General features: G+C 37.6%; 1 protein-coding gene across 4 annotated transcripts in view; it reads left to right on the top strand.

The window, feature by feature from the left end:
- ARHGEF28 (Rho guanine nucleotide exchange factor 28) overlaps nucleotides 1–22208 on the top strand; it is a 309233-nt gene that overhangs the window by 186548 nt on the left and 100477 nt on the right. For all 4 annotated transcript variants that reach the window (XM_036886062.2, XM_036886063.2, XM_057494358.1 and 1 more), the window contains 3 exons: nucleotides 8109–8230; nucleotides 11697–11950; nucleotides 16115–16322. In XM_036886062.2, coding sequence (XP_036741957.2) covers nucleotides 8109–8230; nucleotides 11697–11950; nucleotides 16115–16322 — 584 coding nt within the window. The remainder of the gene's footprint in view (nucleotides 1–8108; nucleotides 8231–11696; nucleotides 11951–16114; nucleotides 16323–22208) is intronic.

The following is a 22208-nucleotide window of genomic DNA, read 5'->3' as shown; positions in this document are numbered from 1 at the left end:
GGTTATTCTTGGGCTACTGCTACCAGTGGGCTTGTTGAATGGTGCTGCACAGAAAGCATCTGGCATCTGTGATGGTCTGCACAATGGGAGAATGTGTTTTTAGTTCATACCTCAATCAGCAAGGTACTTGCCCTACCAGGAGGAGCAAAGTAAAGTCATCCCCGGAGTGTGGTAGGACAATGCACAGAGGCACAGGCATGAAGAGCTCAGAGGCTAGTGGCTGTCTAGAGGCTTGTCAGGGGCCCTCTGGAAATGGTCCATAATGACTGGGCTTTGTGGATATTTTTAAGAGTTATAGACAAAGGCCAAGGGTGCTGGGCAGGGCCCAGCAGGTAGCACAGTGCCTGGCAGTCAACAGACACAGTAAGCTTTGAAGAAGAGAATGAATGAATGAATGAATGTGAGAAATAAGAAAGTGACACTCCTATCACTACCTGGAGTAGAAATAACTCTCCTTGAGTAGCTAGCCAACACACAAAAAACCTCCAGAGTCTGAGGGAACTTTACCAGACTTCAGGAGAATATTCTGTTAGCTGTAAGTGACAAAAAGGTTTTGTTCTTAATGAGAAAGTATTCACCCCTTCAGAGAATATATATTGAGTATCTGCTATGTACCTGACATGGTTCTAGGCACTGGGAATACACTGAATAAAGCATTTAAGGTCACTGTCCTCATGGAGCTTATGTTCTAGCAGAAGGAAACACAATGTACAATAAATACATTCTATGCTAGGTAATGATATATGGTATAAAGAAAAATAAAGCAGGGCTAGGGGGTTGCAGTTTTCTATAAAGGTCAAGGGGAGCCTCTTTGATAACATCTGAGTAGAGAACTGATGAAAGGGAGCAAGATGTCCAGATATTTGGGGTAAGAGCAGTCCTGGAAGGACAGAGCACCCACGGCCTGAGGTGCAGAGTAGCAAGGCCTGTGTGGCTGCAGGGGAGTGACTGACAGGCGGCCTCTGAGGGGAGGGAGGGGCAGGTTACCGGAGTGTGGTATTGTGATTTATAAGAAATACATACTTGGTCTTTGTCCCTTTTCTGGCACAGAGCTCCCAAAACCCTTGGAATGCCCTAATTGATGAAAGTGATAAAGGTGTCTTTTGTTATATTAAAGAAATGACTTTGGGACCTAAAGATGGAGGATGGTTGCCGAGAGAACCAGCCAGGTGATTAGAGGGCTAGAGCTTTCCTGCCCTCTGGGGAAGGGAGAGGGACTGAAGATGGTTCCAATACAAATGGGCAAAGATTTAGTCAATTACCCCCTATGTAGTGAAGCCTCCGTAAAAATCTGAAAGGACAGTTTGGGAAGCTTTCAGAGTGGTGAGCACATGGAGGAGCTGAAAGACTGGCGAGCTCAGAACAGGGAAGCTCTGTTGCCTATGTGTCTCTTCCATCTGGTCATTCCTGAGTTGTATTCTTTTAAAATAAACCAGTAATGTAGCATGTAAAATGTTTCTCTGAGGTCTGTGACCTGCTCTATCAAATTATTCAAACCCAAGGAGGTATCATGGGAACCTTGGATTTATAGCCGATTGCTCAGAAGTACAGGTAAACCTGGATGACCTGTGACTGGCATCTGAGGTTGGGGTGGGAGGTGTAGTTTTACAGAACCAAACTCTTAACCTGTGGAGTCAAATGCTAAACCATGTAGATTTGTTAGAATTGAGTTGAATTATAAGACACCCAGCTGGTATCTGAGAATTGCTTGGATGTGTAGGAACCCCACATCCTGTTGTTGGAATTGGACCATTTGAGTAAGTAAGGCACTCTAGGTTGTGGTAAAGTTCAGCTTTTACTCAGAATGAGATAGGAAGCCAGAATTTTGCAGAGGTATGACATGATTTGATTGATTTCTTTTGTAAAAGGATTGCTTTGCATCTGTTGTGGAGAATAAGCTGTGGAGGGCGAGGAGCAGAAGCAGGGAGACCAGTTAGAGACGGTAGTCTAGGCAGGAGATGGTGGCCGCTTGCCCTGGTATGGCAGGGTAGGTGATGAGGAAAGGTCAGATTGTGGATCCATTTGGTTGTGAAAGAGAACAGTCAAGACAGTTCAAAGACAGAGTTGTCATTTACTGGGAGGAGCTGGTGTAGGAGGGAGTATCGAGAGTTGTGTTTTGCACCTGCTGTGTTTGACATGGCTGCTGGACAACTCAGAGATATCTAGGAGAATGTTACTCAGGGGAGAGGTCTGGTTTGGAGATGAAAGTTCAGGCATCATAATCATATGATGCTGTGTTAGATGATCAGGGAAGGAGAGGTAGAGAGGAAAAAGAGGCTTGAGGATTTACCCTGGAGCACCGTAATCTGCCAAAATATAGAAGATGAAGACTACTGAGAAGGAAGGGCCAGGAAGGGAAGAGTGGTGTCCTGGAGGCAAAAGGGGAAGAGGGAGTGATGGCTGTGCTGCTCTAGGTCACGGCAGGGGGCCCTGAGACCTGAAGGCCATTGGTGACCATGACGGGCACTGTTTCAGTGGAGTGCTGCGAAGTGAACTCTGAAATCAGTCTTTCTCATTTTGTGGGGTTAGTTATTCTCAATAAATCCTTCTGTGTTCATATACTTGTAAGTTTAAAGCAAAACAGAATTAAAGAGAGAGGAAGTGAGTGAGTGAATGAATGAATGAGTAAATGCCAATAATACCCCTACCCCCATGACAGCCACAACAAACCAGAGGCCAAAGGTCACCTTGAGGGCACAGTCACCCCCAGTTTAGAACTACTGTTTACAAACTCAGGCCATATTATAGGGGGGAAAATTCACAGCAAAGCTAATGTTCATGTTAAACATGGAATATGTGTATGTTAATAAGTTGTACCTTGACTAATGCACTTTTTAAAACTCTTGCCATAGATTTCTCAGATTTGCCACCTTATAGTAGCTATATTTCCCTTGAATGCTACACTATAATAGTGAAGAAAAAGATTAAAAATTATTTCTTACCAAAATATAAAAAACAAACCATGAATGAACGAGTGAATGAATGAACAAACAAAAGAATGAAAGAGCAAACCAACCTACTCAGCCATGTTAAGTAATATCTGGACTAAGAGGTGGTCTCCTGACTCTGGCAGGTGACAGCTTGGTGCTCAGAGTGGACCAGGCTGGGTCAGCAGCAGGTCGGCAAAGGGGTTTGTTTGTGTCTGGGTGGGCATCTCTCACATAACCAATCAAGAAGGCCACATTTTCCTTTACCTTCAAGGCCCTTTGCTTTTGAGGGGGAGTTGGGTTTCATTAGAAATCAGGTTGCAGAGGCCCTATGTTGGTCTGAGGTATTAATGGTTTCCTGCTCTATTTGGGGGTAGTTGTTCATGTCAGAGAAATGGGAGGCCCCTGCAGCCACCTTGCCCTCTCATCCTTACTGGTATCCATTTGTCTCCTTTCTCTGGGTAGAATACATTTACTTCCAGTTGTATCTGCCATGTCACCAAACCAGAGCATCTACCGTAGCAAGGAAATGCTGATGAAAATGTCTGCTTCAGGGGGTCCTTGCAGAGTTCCAGAGATCACATTACAAAGCAGTGAGAATAATGGGAGAGGGGTGAGCTGGGGATCCCCTCAGAGTTACTGTTTATCCCCCAGGCACTCTGCAGTGAGAACCTGGCCCAAGTCCACTTCATCATGTTAGAACATCGCTGTTTCTGAAATCCTCCCTTTGTTCTTGAGAAACGCTGTCTCTGATTGTCTGACTTGATTCTTTGTTCATCCTGCTGTTATAATCTCTCCCATTGCATGAGATCTCATCCTTAAATCACTGGAGGTAAATCTTAAGGGCAGTTTGACTTTGTTTTTCAAATGTTCAGGATGGACTTTTCAAAATTTCTCAACATGAGCTAAGTCTGAAATTTAAAAGTTTTATTTCAAAAAGCTCTTTGTGTAGCAAATGGAATGTTTGGTGCATTCCAGATGCCTTGGATTGGTTTTAAACATGTGGATTTATAACCAAGGTTGAAATCATTTTTTTAAAGAAGTAAAATTATATAAAAATATCAAAACTATACAACCTCTTTTACTTATACAATAATAGCAAGCATTTACCTAGTGCTTACTTTGTGTTAGATTATCTTATAATCACTGAAAATATTAAATCATTTAATCTTTACAACAATCCTATGAAGTAGTTAGATTATCATCCGTATTTTACAGATCAGCAAATGGAGATACAGGCAGGTTAAGCAACTTGCCCAGGGCCACACAGCTCACAGATGATAGGGTAGGGCTTTGAATCCAAGCAGTGCAGGGCTGTTGCTCTAACTACTGCATTGCACTGTATAAGTATTGCCCTGCTCCTTACAAATTAAAAAGTTGCAGCCATTTTGGATGGGGGTTTAATTTTGGTTACTTTTATACTGTCTCTGATGTATGAGTTTACCAAGTTTTAAAAGTTAATGCTATCAGTATTATACTGTAATGCTTACAGTTTTGTAACTGTAAGGTTAATTTTTTGCTAAAAACTGCTTATGACAAAGCATTAAATTAAGATGAAGAGCCTATTTTCTTATTGCATATTATTTCTATATGCTCATAGAGAAATGACATATTTTTGGCAATAATTTTTCACTTGAGTTGCTACTACAGTGGTTACATATGGAAGTAATGAAATCGTATGTCTTGAAAATCTTGAAAAGATCAGTTAAAAAAAAAATGAAACCATTGTAGCTTTTCTTTTGAGTGGGCTGAAACATAGTAGAGCAATAAGCTACTTTAATATATGTAGCTGATGTTTATTGGAAAGTACTTTTGTAGATGTATTTTCTTTTCACAATAAATCTTATTCCTCTGGTTGGAAACCCATGATTGCAGTGACTAGTGTCGAAGAAAGGAGTGGAGGTCTTGTAAATCTGTGTCATCCTTTGGTTTGTTCATGTTCACTTCTAGATCCTATTATCTCTCAGTATCCTTTGGTAAGTGGGGGCCGTGGATGCTTGAAAGAGTTACACTAAAAAGGAGTTTGGGGGCCAGTTTTGTAAATGGTTGTAGTGAGTGACTCAGAAAGTCTACACGGCAGGTTATGTGTGACAGATCTAGAGAGGAGACACACAGAGAGGATGATGACATAGTCTGAGCAAGTTTTCCAAAGTGTAGGATAAATTCTTCTGGGGACTGTCAAGCTTTGAGATGGTGTCCAACCTAACACTAGATGAAATTGAATCACACAGTAAGGTGGGAATTTCTTTCAGCTTTTTTGCTGATTCAAGGAGAAAGTCATTTTGGCACCATTGCATCTCTAACATCTCTCAAATCCTTCGGAATCTCCCTTTATGACAGAAAGCAGACCTTGTAGACTCTTGGCTTTGATAGGCAACTGTATTTAGGCAGAATGTAGTTTCATTGTTTTGTTTCTGTTGTTTTAGTCTGCTGAATCCCCTTCTACTTTTGACAGGGAATACTGGCTTCCCATTGTAAGGATAAGGTATGTTTCTGAAAAGCGGTTTTATTTAAAGAAGAGTTAGTCAATCTAAAAACAAATACTAGATAATATAATTATATAGGTGGTATGTAGATATGGCAAAACTCTGAATTTGGGGAGGAAGGACAAAATCTTGGGAAATATTGATCTAATATCTGCTATGATTTTACAGAGATCCAGTCTCTTCTTTGAAACTTGGGACCAGATTTTTTTGGAATTCAGAATTTACAGATTTTTTTTGCATGCTACTTACATTATATATGATTTTCACAGACACGGGCAATACCATGATCAGGCACAGTAATATTTCTGCATCAAAATGCATGAAAATTCATGTCAAGTAGGGTAAATAAAAACTATACATGGCCCCATGTGGGTTTAGGTCAGGTTTTGAATCAAGCAGGTTTTTGAACCAAACTTATGAAAAGTTTTGATTTCAGAGCTTTCTAGATTTCAGAATTGCAGATAAAAGATTATAGGCTTGTCTTTGTAAATAAATTGCATCATTTTCTAAAACAATAATAAAATTAATAATGCAAAAAACAAATTAGACCCCAACTTGGTTGAAGTAACTGAAATAACTCCTTCATTGCGTTTATCTTCCTGCGTGGGTATGATCTCCGTGTGGACTCCGACCTGCCACATAGGGCCAGGTAGATTTGCTTGTGGAAGAAAAATGGAATTCAAGTGACTTTTTCCATGCCTGGGAAAACAGAAGTAGTTCCTGGTCCTGCTCATCCTTAAAGTGAGGGTAAGAGTTTTGAACACAGAGCTAGAAGTCTCTTGGTAGTTCAAAACACAGCTATTGGGTGACTGGTTAATGCATTCACTGGCACCAGGCAATTTGGATTAATATTACTTTGGGTTCTATGTTTTTTAAAATAAAATCCATCAGTTATTTGCAATTTTTTTTTGAATAGCTTGTTGATTCTTAGTCTAGTTATCAATGAAGTCCTAATTTAGCAGTAACAGAAGTGGCTAAAAGGGGCACAACCAGCCTCCCAAGTGTGATGGCAGAAATTTCAGGTATTTTACAGTCTGTGAACTTATGACATTATAGAGAAGTTAAGCTGGATTAATTACACTTCAGAAGACCACATTGAGTTATTTATGACTGCTTTTCAAACATCCTGTAAAATGACAAATGAGAAGTATTTTTTTCAGAACACATTGAAAGTGTTTTGTCAGGTTCTTGATTTATAACCTTTGGAACTTGCTTTATTTTGTGTAATTACAGTGAAAATGCATAGTAATTGATCATAAAGGATTATAATTGTAAAGTATTTGTGGGCTTGTATGTTATATTCCTAGCTGTTTAAATAAATTGCTGAAAGAAGACATTGATGAAAGAAGATAATGTTTTCCATTTATACTGTATGCTTACTTGAGAAGCTTAATAAAAGCTCACTTTCATGTTCTGTGGAGAAGAGGTAGATTTAGATGGAGAATCTGAAGCCTGGGCCATTTGACTCCAACAACTCATATATCTTTGTAACTTCTATAATATCATCTAGGACTTTCTATGAAAGAATAGAGTTTTTTATTCCTAGTACATCAGCCCAACAGTTACTGATCTTTTGGCATGTCCTGATTCACTCCCATTGTCTTACCTGGGTTTATGCTATGATATAGATAAGACAGGTAGGTGTTAAGCGCCATTTCTGATGGAAGAGAGGCTACCCTATCCCTTTTGTACCCACTCGAGAAAACTCACTAGAATGTCAGTGAAGATGACATGTGCTATGGACATAACTTTGAATCCACCCTATTAAAGTCATTTACAGATAGTATTAGAATTAACACATTATGATTAATATACCTCACATTGAACATGGTTAGAATAACTATAATAACGATATAATAGTGACAGTATTTATTGAGCCCTTAGTACTAGGCATGAGTTAGGTGCTTTACGTGTCTGAACTGATTTAATCCTCAGCACCACCTAAGTACAATAATACTAATCCTCTTTGCAGATGAGGAAACTGTAAAGGTATCTGAGATGAAGTAATTTAACCAAAGTCCTAGGAAGTGAAGCATTTTGGCTCGACTATGTTTTATTGCCTTTAACTTTATGTTCCCTGTGCAAGTACAGTAATATTTCAACTCTCTGGACTCAACTTTGAGCAACCTCATCTATTTGGAACAAACCTGAGAACATGTAAACAAGCAAAAACATTTCTGTAGTAAAAATAGAAGCAAAGTGCTCTCTGCGTGAGAGTATACATGTTCAGCAGGCAGTACAGAGCCAGAGCTGCTAGACTGGGCACTCTCTTGGGTCCTTTAGCAACGCGTCTGGAGCCTGAATACTTCAGTGGAATCCAAGATTGTGGTACAGTCCCTAATGCTTCCAAGTTATTGATAATGGATAGTGAAATGAATGTCAGTTTAATCTGTTAGAAACTGAAAGTATGAATCAAATTGATTTTTACAGAAATCTCTCATGATTAGAAAAAATAGCACTTGAAATGGGCACATTTATCTGGAACTATTCTCTATGAAGTTTTTAGATAACTGAGAAGGTTTGCATGTAGAAGAGAAAATACTTGCGTTTAGATCTTACTATGTGAAAAAGGCAAAATGCCATCTTAAAAAAATGCAATCTTCATTTTTTTCCTCATGGTTTCCTTAAGAAGGTAATGCCTGACTGTAAAATAAACTTATTCCACTTTAGTTGTCCTGTTTTCCTTTTTCCCTAGATCACTCCTTTGATGTCTTCAAAAAATCCAAGCACCCACCAGCATTCCTTGCTGCAGGCCGGCTTTCTGACATGCTGAATGGCGGTGATGAAGTCTATGCTAACTGTATGGTGATAGATCAGGTAAGGAGTGACTGATGTTACAAGGGGAATCTGCCCTCTTTCCAAAATCTGAGCATCTGAGAAATCTATACAGTATTATTGTGCTCTTCTGACAGCTTTAGCGTAAGAGCAGCCCCAGCGATGCTAGCAATGGAGTCTCATTAGATGAGTATTTAATGTAGGTCCTTTCATAACACAGCACATCTTACCCCACCAAATGATGGAGGAGGGGTCTTGAGATACTGCCAGATGAGAAGTGTGAGAGCTCTTCCACGGGGCTAAAATTGGAAGGGACAGTTGGGAGGCCATCTCCTCTACAGCTTTTTAATAAAAGTATATATGTGACCTGATTAAACAAAACTTGTATTAAAATTCAACAAGTTGTTATGAGCAAGAGCTTGGTGCCAATCCCATGATATTGTCACATAAATTACTTGGTTAATCCTTAGAACACACCTATTAATGTGTGCCAAGCTTAGAGAGCTTTAATATTAAAACAGAATTATGTCAGGTTACAGGGAAGTTGGAACCCTTTAGAATTCCCCACCTATTCTCTGATAATGATAGTGATTTGTGATGGTTTGAATATGCATCTGTGTATGGATTTATCCTTTGTTCTTTTCTGTAGCTCAGTAGTCCTTAGATTTTAATATTTATAAAAATTGAAACATAGGTATAGATCTGAGGATTTCTGCACACCCTAATTTGTGGCAGATTTAGGGGATTTTTAAGGGTAATATTGTCAATACACAATTTGTGCCTTATCCACTGACTTAAAAAATTTCTATATAAGATATAGAATATGCTTATTGAGCAATAAGGTATTTTACCCTTTTTGTTGTTAGTAGGTATATATTGTACCCTATTGCTTATATTTTCTGTGATAACAATTTTTCTGTGTAGTAGATCTCAATTTTAGCCTATGAATTGAATATCTCTGCTTTTTCCTTTTGTGTTATAAAACATTGTTACATCAAATGCATAGTGTAAATGGCATTCTGGGATGACATTCAAAATGACAGGGACCAATAAATCAGAATGGACATCTAGTATTTTTTTTTTTTTTTGGCATAAAGCAGCTGAATGTCAGTCTTAGTTACAGAAATCTAAGACAAGGCACAGAGTTGAGGAAAACGGGACATTCTGGGGACATTTTTTGAACATACAGGATGATTCGATTGGGGATGTTCTAGCCACAGTCTGATTTTTAATGGTTTTATTCTGTTGCCATAAATGTTTCTCAGCATTTAAATGAAATACTTCTTGAGTACTTATTTCTTCTTGTTTGAGCCTCAGTGAACACTGCAGTATTTCCATTTACCTCAAATAGCTAGAATTGGGAAACTATGTATTTATGTTTTAAGATACATTAAAAATACAAAACTTTCCAAGTCAAAGAGATGTTAGGGTATAATTTCTATTTGGAAATATTAAAGTATTGCTTTAGTAATGTGAAGCCTATGTTTAAAGAGAACTCAAACAGTCTAATCAATAAACTGCCATGTAGCAGAGGTTGCTGAATTTGTGCAATTAGAGAAATAAAACTAAAAATCTGGGTACAGATAGCAAAGTTCACTATCTCGGTGTAGTACAGTTATATTGTTTCTTTTACTGCTCCTGTGTCTATTTGAACATCAAGGACAACAGAAGGAGTCTAAATTCTATGTATTTAAAATAATTTCTAGCACTATCTGGAAAGGATTTTATCTAATTGCCCTCAACCTACCTAAAAAAATTGCTTGCTTGATTGTAATGCCGTTTGCCATCAAGTCTGAAGGTTATCAACCTATCTGAAGAGGAAATTCACATGATAAAAACTGCTTTGAAAATGACTCTGTCACATCAACTACTTTGGAAAAACAATTTATTTGGACATCAGTTTACACTTACGTAACTCAGTACAAAGAATCCCTATGTTCTCCATCAAAATTCCCAAATGTTAATATTTTACCACATTTTATTTTATTCTCTGAGTGTGTGAGTGTATACAAATGCTTAAAATATGTATGTAAATATCAGCCATTTCAGAGCAAATCAGGAGTATGGCGTCCCTTTACCCCTTAATCTTTCATGGAGTATTTTCCTGAAAGCATGACACATACCATTATCCAAATCAGGAAATCATTGATACAGTACTATTACCTGTCTACAGGCCTTATTCAGTTTTAGCCAATTGTCCCAGTAATGCTCTTTGTAGTAAAAGAAAATTCAATTACATGTCCTGCAGTTAGTGGTCATGTCTCTCTAGTCTTCTTTAATCTGGCACAGGTCCTTAGTCTTTGTCTTTAATGGCATTGGTAATTTTGAAGAATACAGACCAGGTTTTTGTTTGTTTCTTCCAGAATGCCCTTCCATTCCATTGTTTGTTTCCTCTGATTAGATTCACGTTGTGTGTGGCTGACAGGAATGTTACAGACGTGATGCTGTGCTCTTCTCAGTGCCTTGTATCAGGAGGCACACGACAATAATTTGTCCCATTACTGGTGAGGTTCTCTTTGATCTACCGAGTTTGTTTTCAGTAACATTTCCATTTGACTCTCACCCAGTAGTCTGAGCATTCCTGTACTGTTATTGCTGTAGTAAGTTATTATGATGGTTGCTGATTTAGGACCCTACAGTTTCCCCTTCTTCTGCTTTCCCCCTTCACTACCCTCTCTCTAAATGGTCTCTCTCTCTCTCTTTATTTTTTTTTTTTACTGTCTTTTCCCCCAGAAGTGATGCCCCTTTATGACTCAGATCACCAGTGCTTTAAGTCCCTTCCCTAGAGCAAGGCCTCTGATCAACCAGGATTCTTTTTTATACATGTGGACTGGACTTACTCCTTCTGGTGTTAATTTTAGGTCAGTCTTAGGCCCTCCACCAGCTCCCTGTTCTTTCTCCTATGCAGATTTTTGCAGACTGCCCTTATTCTCTGCAAAGGCTTATGGCAGGAGTATATAAGGTTACTTGTTGAGATTTGATGTTTATTATGTATAAGTAATTTGAAGTTTGGGGTATTTTCTGTCTCCTAGTCATTCCAAGTCCATGCATCTTACATAGCTCTATTTTTATTTTTGTTTGGTAGTCTCAGATTTATTTGACCACCATGACCTTGGTTACCTAGATCCCTACAAGCTACTTTTTAAATAAAGCTGCCTACTCTTTACTTTTTCATCTTAAGTATTTCAAACATTCCCCTCATTTTGAGTCAGCAGTTCATAAAAATTAAAAGCATAGTTACTTTCTAGTTTTGTAATAAAGAATAACTTTATATATATATGTAAAGAAGAGACAAACTCAGTTGGTTGTCTTCCTTTTGTAAATTATAGGATAGCAGCCAAGTGAACAAAAACGTAACATGAAAGAATTCTCTGCTTACATAAAACAAGAACAAACATAGCAAAAAAGATAAATAAGATGGGAAGTTCTTATGTTGGGAAAATTCAATTCTTAGCCAAGCCAATCTTTTCTTCTTTTGCTCAGCAAATATTTTTCTTTCAACTGCCAGGTTGGTGATTTGGATGTCAACCATATTAATATAGAGGGAATCACTACAAACACCTGTCCTGAATCCATGGGTTCTACTCTGAGTTCTCAGAGCTGCAAGCACATCCTTCCTACTGAAACCAGCCCTGGCAAAGTAAGTGAGAACAAGGAAGTGACATCAAACCCTGAAGCCCTGCAGACCTTTGCCTCCAATTTGAATTTTCCTTTTGGTCTTCATGGATTTGAAAAGGAACAAAATCAGCTAAAGAAAAGAAGGTAAGGTAGTATATTCTAGAGAAAAAGTGTAAAATATCAAAGAAGCTTATAGCTGGATTTGGAAAATTTTATATTGCTCCTTTTAAGGTTCCTGTATTCCTTGACTTTGAAAGATACTTAAAACTGACCAACTATAATGGAGGAAAACCACAATGATATACTATTTTATACTTACTAAATAGGCAAAAGTTTTAAGTTTAACAATACTATATTTTGGTGGAAATACATATGATGGAAACTCCTATATACAGTTGACAGTGAAAATTGTACAATAACTGGAAAATAAATTTGGCATTATCTTAAGTTGGACATGCACATATTTTGTGACCCAGCAGTTTTACTTCTGTGTACATGTACATGACTGTATGACTATAGCAGTAGGAAATAATCCAAATGGGAAATGGATAGATAAATAATGCTGTAGTTACACAGTGGAATACTGTACAGTAGTGAAAATGAATTAACAGCTACATTTACATGCATAACAACAAGCATCTCAGAATCACGAAGTTGAATGAAAAAAGGAAGCCACAAAATATTTCAGTTAGATTTCATTTTTATAAAATGCTAAATCAAACTATTTGCTACTATAGGACATGTACATCTGTGCTTAAGCTATAAAGCAAAAACAAATGAAGAGGAAAAAAAATCCCCAAATTCAAGGTAGTCTCTACATCCAATGATGAAAGCAGGAAATTGGGAATGGAAAGGAATAAAAAAGGGCTTCAATGGTATGGTCAGTGGCCAGGTTTCAAATTGGGTGAGCTCATGGGTGTTCATTTTACTTTTATGCTCTGTAACTTAGTTACTCTACACATATTTTCTTGTATATACAGTACTTTTTTTTTGTATGTGATATGGTTGTATGTATTTAAGTGTCTGTATCTGTGTATTGGATCTGTACATCCCTCTGTTGTCTATTTTCTTTAGGGAATAAGCCAATTTCTGCTGATTACATTTTGTCCTGCTGTCCACTTGCCTTACAGAATTGCTTACTTTTTTTCCCCCATGCCTTAGATCTCTGACTATATGCTCAGTTTTACACACAAAATCATGAATCATCATAACAGAATATGCACACATATGTGAATATGTATCTAAATTCATTTATGATTATTTATGTGGGTAAGTAAATATTCAGAGATTTAAACAGCATAGAGCAAAAGGGAGGGGAAGCAGTGGTCACTTGGTGCCAATCACTGTGCTGTACTTTGCACTGATAAGTAACTTGAGATTAATAGGTATTGGGTAAGTCTGATTACCAAGGGCAATGTTTGATATATAAATAAAAGTCTCTTTTAGATCGACATTTTGTGAACTATGGTTTTAAAGATGCTAGGTGGTCATGCTGCAAATTTTATTGAGGGGATGTTTTGGGCTCTCCATATACCTGCTTGGGACAAGAGGTCAAGGCAGGCAAGATTCTACACAGTTTTGCAAAAATAGATTAAAACTGTCTGTGATGAGCACATTCTTGTAGAATCTTTAAGTTCTTTTCTGATCATAGTCTTGATTGGGGAAGTTTAAATGTCTCACTACTGCAGATAGAATTTTGCCTCTTTAAAATATAAGGAAAACTATTCAGTTTGGGGAAAGGTAATTAGAAGCTTTTGTAAAAATGTTATTGGGGAGGGGGAGGAAGGAAACGAAGAGAGGAAGATGGTGTCCTAAGAGAAAAACCTTCTAGCTGGTCGCACAAGCCACCTTCATCTCCTGTGTATTCTGTCTCCACTGAAAAACACAGGAGAGATGGGGTATTTGGTGAGGACTTGAGAATGGGGGGAATCTAGTAACCACAATGTTGCTCATCCCCTTAGGAGAGGACAAAGGACTTGTGATTGCCAGGAAGCCCCATTTTGGCCCCAGGATGTCTGTGGGACCCTCCTTTCAGTGGATGTCAAGCTGGGCGTGTGTAACACGATTAATAATGAACTCAAAGTGAAATGTACTTGATTCACTATTAAGTGGATAATAGGCTGAGAATCTGGGAGCTTGTAATGAAGGAGAAATTTTGGGACACACAGCAAAAACCAAAGTTAACACAGGGGCAAGGCTGACTTGGACCTAAGTCCTAAATTTTCTAAGATTAAAAACAATGTTTTGGTGAAAGTAATGTATGTAAAACTTGTAACCATATGTTATTTAAACTTAGTTGTTTTGGGAAGTACAAGAAGAAATTAAGCAATGCTACATTTATTTAAGAAAACTATACAAGAAAAAATTAGGTGATAGAAGGCAAGTGTTTGTTTCATCCTAAAACTTACATTCTTAAAACCCTTGTTTGTTTTACCACCATCCACAGTAAGAAATGTTAATGACACCTTGAGCTCTCAACCCATACATGCAAAACTTAAACATTTTATGAAATAACATGTGGAAGGTATTGTGATATTTTCTATTCTACTTTGTAAGAAAATTCTCACTATCTGCTGAATTGATTTCATATTCCACTAATAGCATTTTGAAAAGTGGTATTGTAAACCATGAGAACCTAGAGGTGATCCTGAAGAATACTGTCTATTATACTAAATATCTTAAGTTAGTAGCTTAAGAAAAATAGCAGCCCAATTTGAATTAATAGAAAAAGAAATATTTGATAGTGTAGTATGCAAAATAAAATAATACTCACTGATACTTCCAGGGTGTGTTCATAGTGATGGAGAAATGTTATAGCTAGAAAGGCTTGTGTTAAAATAGGGTGTTATTGCAGGCAGCCAACTGAACTAGTTTTCACTCAGTACAGAGATCACAAATTTCAGGACAAATGCAGAGGCACAAAGCATGAGCAAGCCTTGAACCCCCACCCTCAAGATCTCTCTCTACCCTCAGAATTTCACTGAATTAAGGAAAGTACATAGCACCTTAAAATATCTGTAATTACATTACTTTAACATTCAAAGCACATTTACCAGAAAGGTTTTCTTAATGCTGAGATTTAGTTTCTGTGAGAAATAATTTTATGGACTCCAACTTTTGGGTATTGAATTCAAGTGTGAAGTCCACCGCCACTTTGTCCTCTCCTGTTCAGTGCCAAGGTAAAAGCCCTCAGTGAGTTCTTAAAGGAGAAAACCTCACTGCAGACTTTCTTGGTGATGTCACTCATGACCTTTCCTTACTCCTGGGTTTACTGGTGCCCAGGAGGGTATGAAATAGATCAAGGATTAGAGACTCAGGTGTTTGGATTAGAGACATGTATAGTATGACCTGTGTACCAACTGTCATAATTTATTAAATTGATATTTAGTGGTCATTAAATAGTCTATGTTTTTAAGAAAAATAACCCAAATGGGTTAATTCAAAGTTTTATTTTCTGGTTCTTTATATTTCATAATCAAGATGATGTCATTGTGTTACTGTTAAAATTTTAATTCCAGAACAGTAACAAGCAAAGAAAAATACATTTAAAAAGGCATCGTGCATTAACATGCCTGGGAAGCGTTGCCCTCAAAGTTTGAGTGGTTTAAAATGTACATGTTATGTAATGAGTCAGGAATGTGGAAGAGCCACATCTTTCCTTTTAATTTTATGAGTATGAAAGTTCAATGAAGAAAGAAAAGCAGCAGTTAAGCAGAATCATTACGTGCTTCTGAGGTAGATTTCTCATGGGAATCATTTTTAGAGTCTCTCAAAATGGTCATCTACTATGACACTTAGGTACTTGACTCATGTCTGACCTGTGTCCTAACACCAGCTCTGGGGTGAGACCAGCGCTGCCTCTGCCATCCTGAACTTTCCAGTCCAGGGACAACCAGGAGAAAGAATGCCACGCTGTATATTTACATGCAGATTTCCCCAGGGGCCCCTAAACAATCCAGTGGCTCTGTTTCACCTACTCTTTTAATATTTGAAGAGTGACTGTTTGGGGCTGTAATAATTACATTTGCAAAACAGAAATAGGACTGTATGAAATTGAAACAGCTCTTGTTGCTTCGAGTACTGGAGATGGCTTTTGCTAGGTAGAAATGTTCATTTGGGGAAACATAAAATCTTGTTTAAAACAAGATTTGGGGGGGAATTAAAACCACTTACTATAAATTTTGGTAGAAATTAAATGAGTACCCTTTGCACCTCACACCAATGAGAGAATCTGAATTCAGAGAAAGAGAAACCAGCAGCTCGCTCTGTCTGTCTGCCTGCTTGCTAATTTACCTGTCTGTGTTTAAGTTCTAGCCTGGATGCCCTGGATGCCGACAGCGAAGGGGAAGGGCTTTCTGGGCAGTCACCCATTTGTTACACTCCAGTGTCTCAGAGTTCCTCAAGAGCTGGGATTCCCAGCGGGGACGAATTGGACTCTTTTGAGGCTACTACTGAAGCAGATTTTAGCATCTCCAGGACTGAGTCACTGTCTTTATCCAGTAACATGCAGTCAAAGGTATTCTTATTGGTATTGATTTTTGTTTGTGGTAAGCATGGAAAATATGTTGTCTAAAACCGATCTGCTTCTATCCGAAAGGCAAATTGTTTTATTCACATATGAAAACTTTTTTTTTTTTTTTTGCAGACTCATGAGCTGTCTGATCAAGTGTATCTTTTTAATCTCTCCCACTCTGTTTAATTTGTATGGTCCTTACTTACAATTGCTGACTTATGCTTCATTAATTTAATACCAGTGCATACAATCTTTCACATACTTGGAAAATGTTACCATTTTGTACAATGATTTCGGACCATTGCTTAAAGGGGGAAAACTCGGCAGTATTAAATGGGTTTAAGTGATCAGGCTTGTTTTGCTCACATAAATTTTTACTTGGCCCCGGTGATGAGGTTGATAATAATACTGAGGCAAAGGTGATATTTGTTCAGCATTCCTGGTTGCATGAACTGATTTGGAGCACCGTAAACCTTGTCAGTTATGTTCACAGGAGACAGCTTTTCTCTCAATTGGCATTTTCACATTGGAGTTTCATTTTTTGTGGTTGTTTTTTAAAAGACTATAAATTCTCCCAAACTTTCAAGAAAGCCCTTTTGTGTTTGGACATATGTTTTCTACCTTTGTCATTTCTCTTTTCTGCTTGTTTTCTTTTTAAATTGTGTTTACTATTGTAAAACAATGTGTGCTATGTCCAAACTTCTCTTACTGTCAATATGTAGCTGTAATGATAATGCTTTATTTTTACAGTGTGCTCTACAATATACAAAACTGGCGTTATGTATGTACAAAATACATAATTTTCTCATAACTCACCTAGGATGTGAGTAATGCTTTTGATCAGATGAAGTTCAAGAGAGATTAGGTATCTTGTCCCCTTTGCCCAAGTTTGATGATGGGTTAAGTACTCAAATTCAGGTCTTCTGGCCACAGATCCTGAATTCTTTATATTCAGATCTATGACCTGTAGAGCTGTCATATTCTTTTATTATTATTATTATTATTGAGGTATCATTGATATACAGTCTTATGCTCAAGTTCCACATGAGCAACATTGTGGTTACTACATTCTCTCCTATTATCAAGTCCCCACCACATACCCCATTACAGTCACTGTCCATCAGCGTAGTAAGAAGCTATAGAGTCACTACTTGTCTTCTCTGTGCTATACTGCCTTCCCTGTGCCCCCCTATATTATATGTACTAATCATAATACCCCTTAATCTCTTATCCTCCCTTCCCACTCATCCTCCCCAGTCCCTTTCCCTTTGGTACATGTTAGTCTATTCTTGGGTTCTGTGAGTCTTGTTCCTTCAGTTTTTGCTTTGTTCTTATACTCCACAGATGAGTGAAATCATTTGGTACTTGTCTTTCTCTGCCTGCCTTAGTTCACTAAGCCTAATACCCTCTAGTTCCATCCATGTTGTTGCAAATGGTAGGATTTGTTTTCTTCTTATGGCCAAATAATATTCCTTTGTGTGTATGTACCACGTCTTCTTTATCCACTCATCATTTCTTGGCTATTGTAAATAGTGCTGCAATAAACATAGGGGTTCATATGTCTTTTTGAAACTGGGCTCCTGCATTCTTAGGGCAAATTCCTAGGAGTGTAATTCCTGGGTCAAATGGTATTTCTATTTTTAGTTTTTTGAGGAACCTCCATACTGCTTTCCACAATGGTTGAACTAATTTACATTCCCACCAGCAGTATAGGAGGGTTCCCCTTTCTCCACATCCTTGCCAACATTTGTTGTTATTTGTCTTTTGGATGGTGGCCATCCTAACTGGTGTGAGGTGATATCTCACTGTGGTTTGAATTTGCATTTTTCTGGTGATTAGTGATGTGGAGCATCTTTTCATGTGCCTGTTGGCCATCTAAATTTCTTCATTGGAGAACTGTCTGTTCAGATCCTCTGCCCATTCTTTAATTGGATTATTTGCTTTTTGTTTATTGAGGTACCTGAGCTCTTTGTATGTTTTGATGTCAACCCCTTATCAGATATGCCATTTATGAATATATTCTCCCATACTGTAGGATGCCTTTTTGTTCTACTGATGGTGTCCTTTGCTGTACAGAAGCTTTTTAGTTTGATATAGCCCCACTTATTCATTTTTGCTTTTGTTTCCCTTGCCAGGGGAGATATGTTCAGGCAGAAGCTGCTCATGTTTATACTCAAGAGAGTTTTGTCTGTGTTTTCCTCTAAGAGTTTTATGGTTTCATGACTTACATTCAGGTCTTTGACTCATTTCGAGTTTACTTTTGTGTATGGAGTTAGACAGTAATACAGTTTCATTCTCTTGCATGTAGCTGTCCAGTTTTGCTAACACCAGGTGTTGAAGAGGCTGTCATTTCCCCATTGTATGTCCATGGCTCCTTCTTCGTATATTAATTGACCATTTATGGTTGGGTTTATATCAGGGCTGTCTAGTCTGTTCCATTGGTCTATGAGTCTGTTCTTGTGCCAGTACCAAATTGTCTTGATTACTGTGGCTTTGTAGTACAGCTTGAAGTTGGGGAGCATAATTACTCTAGCTTTACTCTTCCTTCTCAGGATTGCTTTAGCTATTCGGAGTCTTTTGTGGTTCTATGTGAATTTTAGAACTATTTTCTCTAGTTCGTTGAAGAATGCTCTTAGTATTTTGACAGGAATTGCATTGGATCTGTAGATTGCTTTAGGCACGATGACCATTTTGACAATATTAATTCTTCCTATCCATGAGCATGGGATGTGGTTCCATTTATTGATATATTCTTTAATTTCCCTCATAAGTGTCTTCTAGTTTTCAGGGTATAGGTCTTTCACTTCTTTGGTTAGGTTTATTCCTAGGTATTTTATTCTTTCTGATGCAATTGTGAATGGAATTGTTTTCCTGATTTCTCTTTCTGCTAGCTCATTGTTAGTGTATAGGTATGCAACAGATTTCTGTGTATTAATTTTGTATCCTGCAACTTTGCTGAATTCAGATACTAGATCTGGTAGTTTTAGAGTGGATTCTTTAGGGTTTTTTATGTACAATATCATGTCAGCTGCAAACAGTGACAGTTTGACTTCCTCCTTACCAATCTGGATGGTTTTTATTTCTCTGTGTTGTCTGATTGCTGTGGGTAGGACCTCTAGTACTATGTTGAATACAAGTGGGGAGAGTGGGCATCCTTGTCTTGTTCCCAATCTTAGAGGAAAACTTTTCAGCTTCTCACTGTTAAGTATAATGTTGGCTGTGGGTTTGTCATATATGGCCTTTATTATGTTGAGGTACTTGCCCTCTATACCCATTTTGTTGAGAGTTTTTATCACGAATGCATGTTGAATTTTGTTGAATGCTTTTTCAGCACCTATGGAGCTGATCATGCAGTTTTTTTCCTTCTTTTTTTTGATGTGGTGGATGATCTTGATGGATTTTCAAATGTACCATCTTTGCAGCTCTGAGATGAATCCCACTTGTTCATTTCAGCTTATAGAAAGTCTCTTGATATATTTTTGAATTTGGCTTGCTAATATTTTGTTGAGTATTTTTGCATCTATGTTCATCAGGGATATTGTTCTGTAATTTTCTATTTTTTGGTTTAGTTTTGGTATTAGAGTGATGCTGGCTTCATAGAATGAGTTTGGAGGTATTCCCTCCTCTTCTGTTTTTTGGAAAACTTTAAGGAGAATGGGTATTATGTCTTCTCTAAATGTCTGATAAAATTCAGCAGTGAATCCATCTGGTCCAGGAGTTTTGTTCTTGGGTAGTATTTTGATTACCAATTCAATTTCTTTGCTGGTAATTAGTCTGTTTAGATTTTCTGTTTCTTCCTTGGCCACTCTTGGGTGGTTGTATTTTTCTATAAAGTTGTCCATTTCTTCTAGGTTATTCAGTTTGTTAGCATATAGTTTTCCATAGTATTCTCTAATAATTCTTTGTATTTCTGTGGTGTCCGTAGTGATTTTTCCTTTCTCATTTCTGATTTTGTTTATGTGTGTAGATTCTCTTTTTTTCTTAATAAGTCTGGCTAGGGGTTTATCTACTTTGTTTATTTTGTCAAAGAACCAGCTCTTGGTTTCATTAATTTTTTCTATTGTTTTATTCTTCTCAATTTTATTAATTTATTCTCTGATCTTTGTTATGTCCCCCCTTCTGCTGACTTTGGGCCTCATTTGTTCTTCTTTTTCCAGTTTCAGTAATTGTGAATTTAAACTACTCATTCAGTGTTGTTCTTCTTTCTTTAAATAGGCCTGGATTGCTGTATATTTTCCTCTTAGAACTGCCTTCGTTGCAACCCACAGAAGTTGGGGCTTTGTGCTGTTCTTTTTATGTGTCTCCATGTATTGCTTGATCTCTGTTTTAATTTGGTCATTGATCCATTGATTATTTAGGAGCATGTTGTTAAGCCTCCATGTATTTGCGAGCCTTTTTGTTTTCTTTTTACAAGTTATTTCTAGTTTTACACCTTTGTGATCTGAGAACTTGGTTGGTACAATTTCAATCTTTTTTAATTTGCTGAGGCTCTTTTTGTGGCCTAGTATATGATCTGTTCTGGCAAATGTTCCATGTGCACTTGAGAAGAATGTGTAACCTGTTGCTTTTAAGTGGCGTGTTCTATAGATGTCTGTTCGGTCCATCTGTTGTAATGTGTTCAGTGCCTCTGGGTCCATATTTATTTTCTGTCTGGTTGATCTGTCCTTTGGAGTGAGTGGTGTGTTGAAGTCTCCTAAAATGAATGCATTGCATTCTATTTTCTCCTTTATTTCTGTTAGTATTTGTTACACGTATTTGGGTGCTCCTTTGTTGGGTGCATATATATTTATAATGGTTATATCCTCTTGTTGGATTGACCCCTTTATCATTGTGTAATGTCCTCCTTTATCTCTTGTTACTTTCTTTGTTTTGAAGTCTATTTTATCTGATACAAGTATTGCAACTCCTGCCTTTTTTCTCCCTATTGTTTGCATGAAATATCTTTTCCATCCCTTCACTTTTAGTCTGTGTGTGTGTCCTTGGGTTTAAGTGAGTTTCTTGTATGCAGCATATAGAAAGGTCTTGTTTTTTTATCCATTCTGTAACTCTGTGTCTTTTGATTCATACATTCAGTCCATTTACATTTAGGGTGATTATTGATAGATATGTATTTACTGCCATTGAAGGCTTTCAGTTTGTGGTTATCAGAGTTTTAAGGGCAGCTTCTTTACTATCTAACAGTCTAACTTAACTCAATTATTACACTATTTCAAACATAATCCAAAGGTTATTTTTTTTCCCTTCTTTTTCTTACTCCTCTATTCTTTATGTGTTAGGTGTCCTATTCTGTACTCTTTTTGTATTCCTTGACTGACTTTGTGGGTAGCTGATTAAATTTTGCATTTGGTTAATAATTAATTGTTCTACTTCCTTTACTGTAGTTTTATTTTCTCTGGTGACAGCTATTTAGCCTTAGGAGGGCTTCCACCTAGAGCAGTGCCTTTAAAATACACTATAGAGATGGTTTGTGGGAGGTAAGTTGCCTCAACTTCTGCTTATCTGGAAATTGTTTAATCCCTGCTTCAAATTTAAATGATAATCTTACCAGATAGAGTATTCTTGGTTGGAGGCCCTTCTGTTTCATTGAATTAAATATATCATGCTATTCCCTCTGGCCTGTAAGGTTTCTGCTGAGAAGTCTAATAATAGCCTGATGGGCTTTCCTTTGTACATGATCTTTTTTCTCTCTCTGGATGCTTTTAATGCTCTATCCTTGTCCTTGATCTTTGCCATTTTAATTATTATTTGTCTTGGTGGTATCCTCCTTGGGTCCCTTGTGCTGGGAGGTCTGTGCACATCCATGCCCTGAGAGACTATCTCCTTGCCCAGATTGGGGAAGTTTTCAGCAATTAGTTCTTCAAAGACACTTTCTATCCCTTTTCTCACTCT

The sequence above is a fragment of the Manis pentadactyla genome, chromosome 2 (genome assembly GCF_030020395.1).
Source record: "Manis pentadactyla isolate mManPen7 chromosome 2, mManPen7.hap1, whole genome shotgun sequence".
Lineage (NCBI taxonomy): Eukaryota > Metazoa > Chordata > Mammalia > Pholidota > Manidae > Manis > Manis pentadactyla.
The sequence above is the reverse complement of the archived record's forward strand: the minus strand, read 5'-3'. Positions and strand labels throughout refer to the sequence as shown.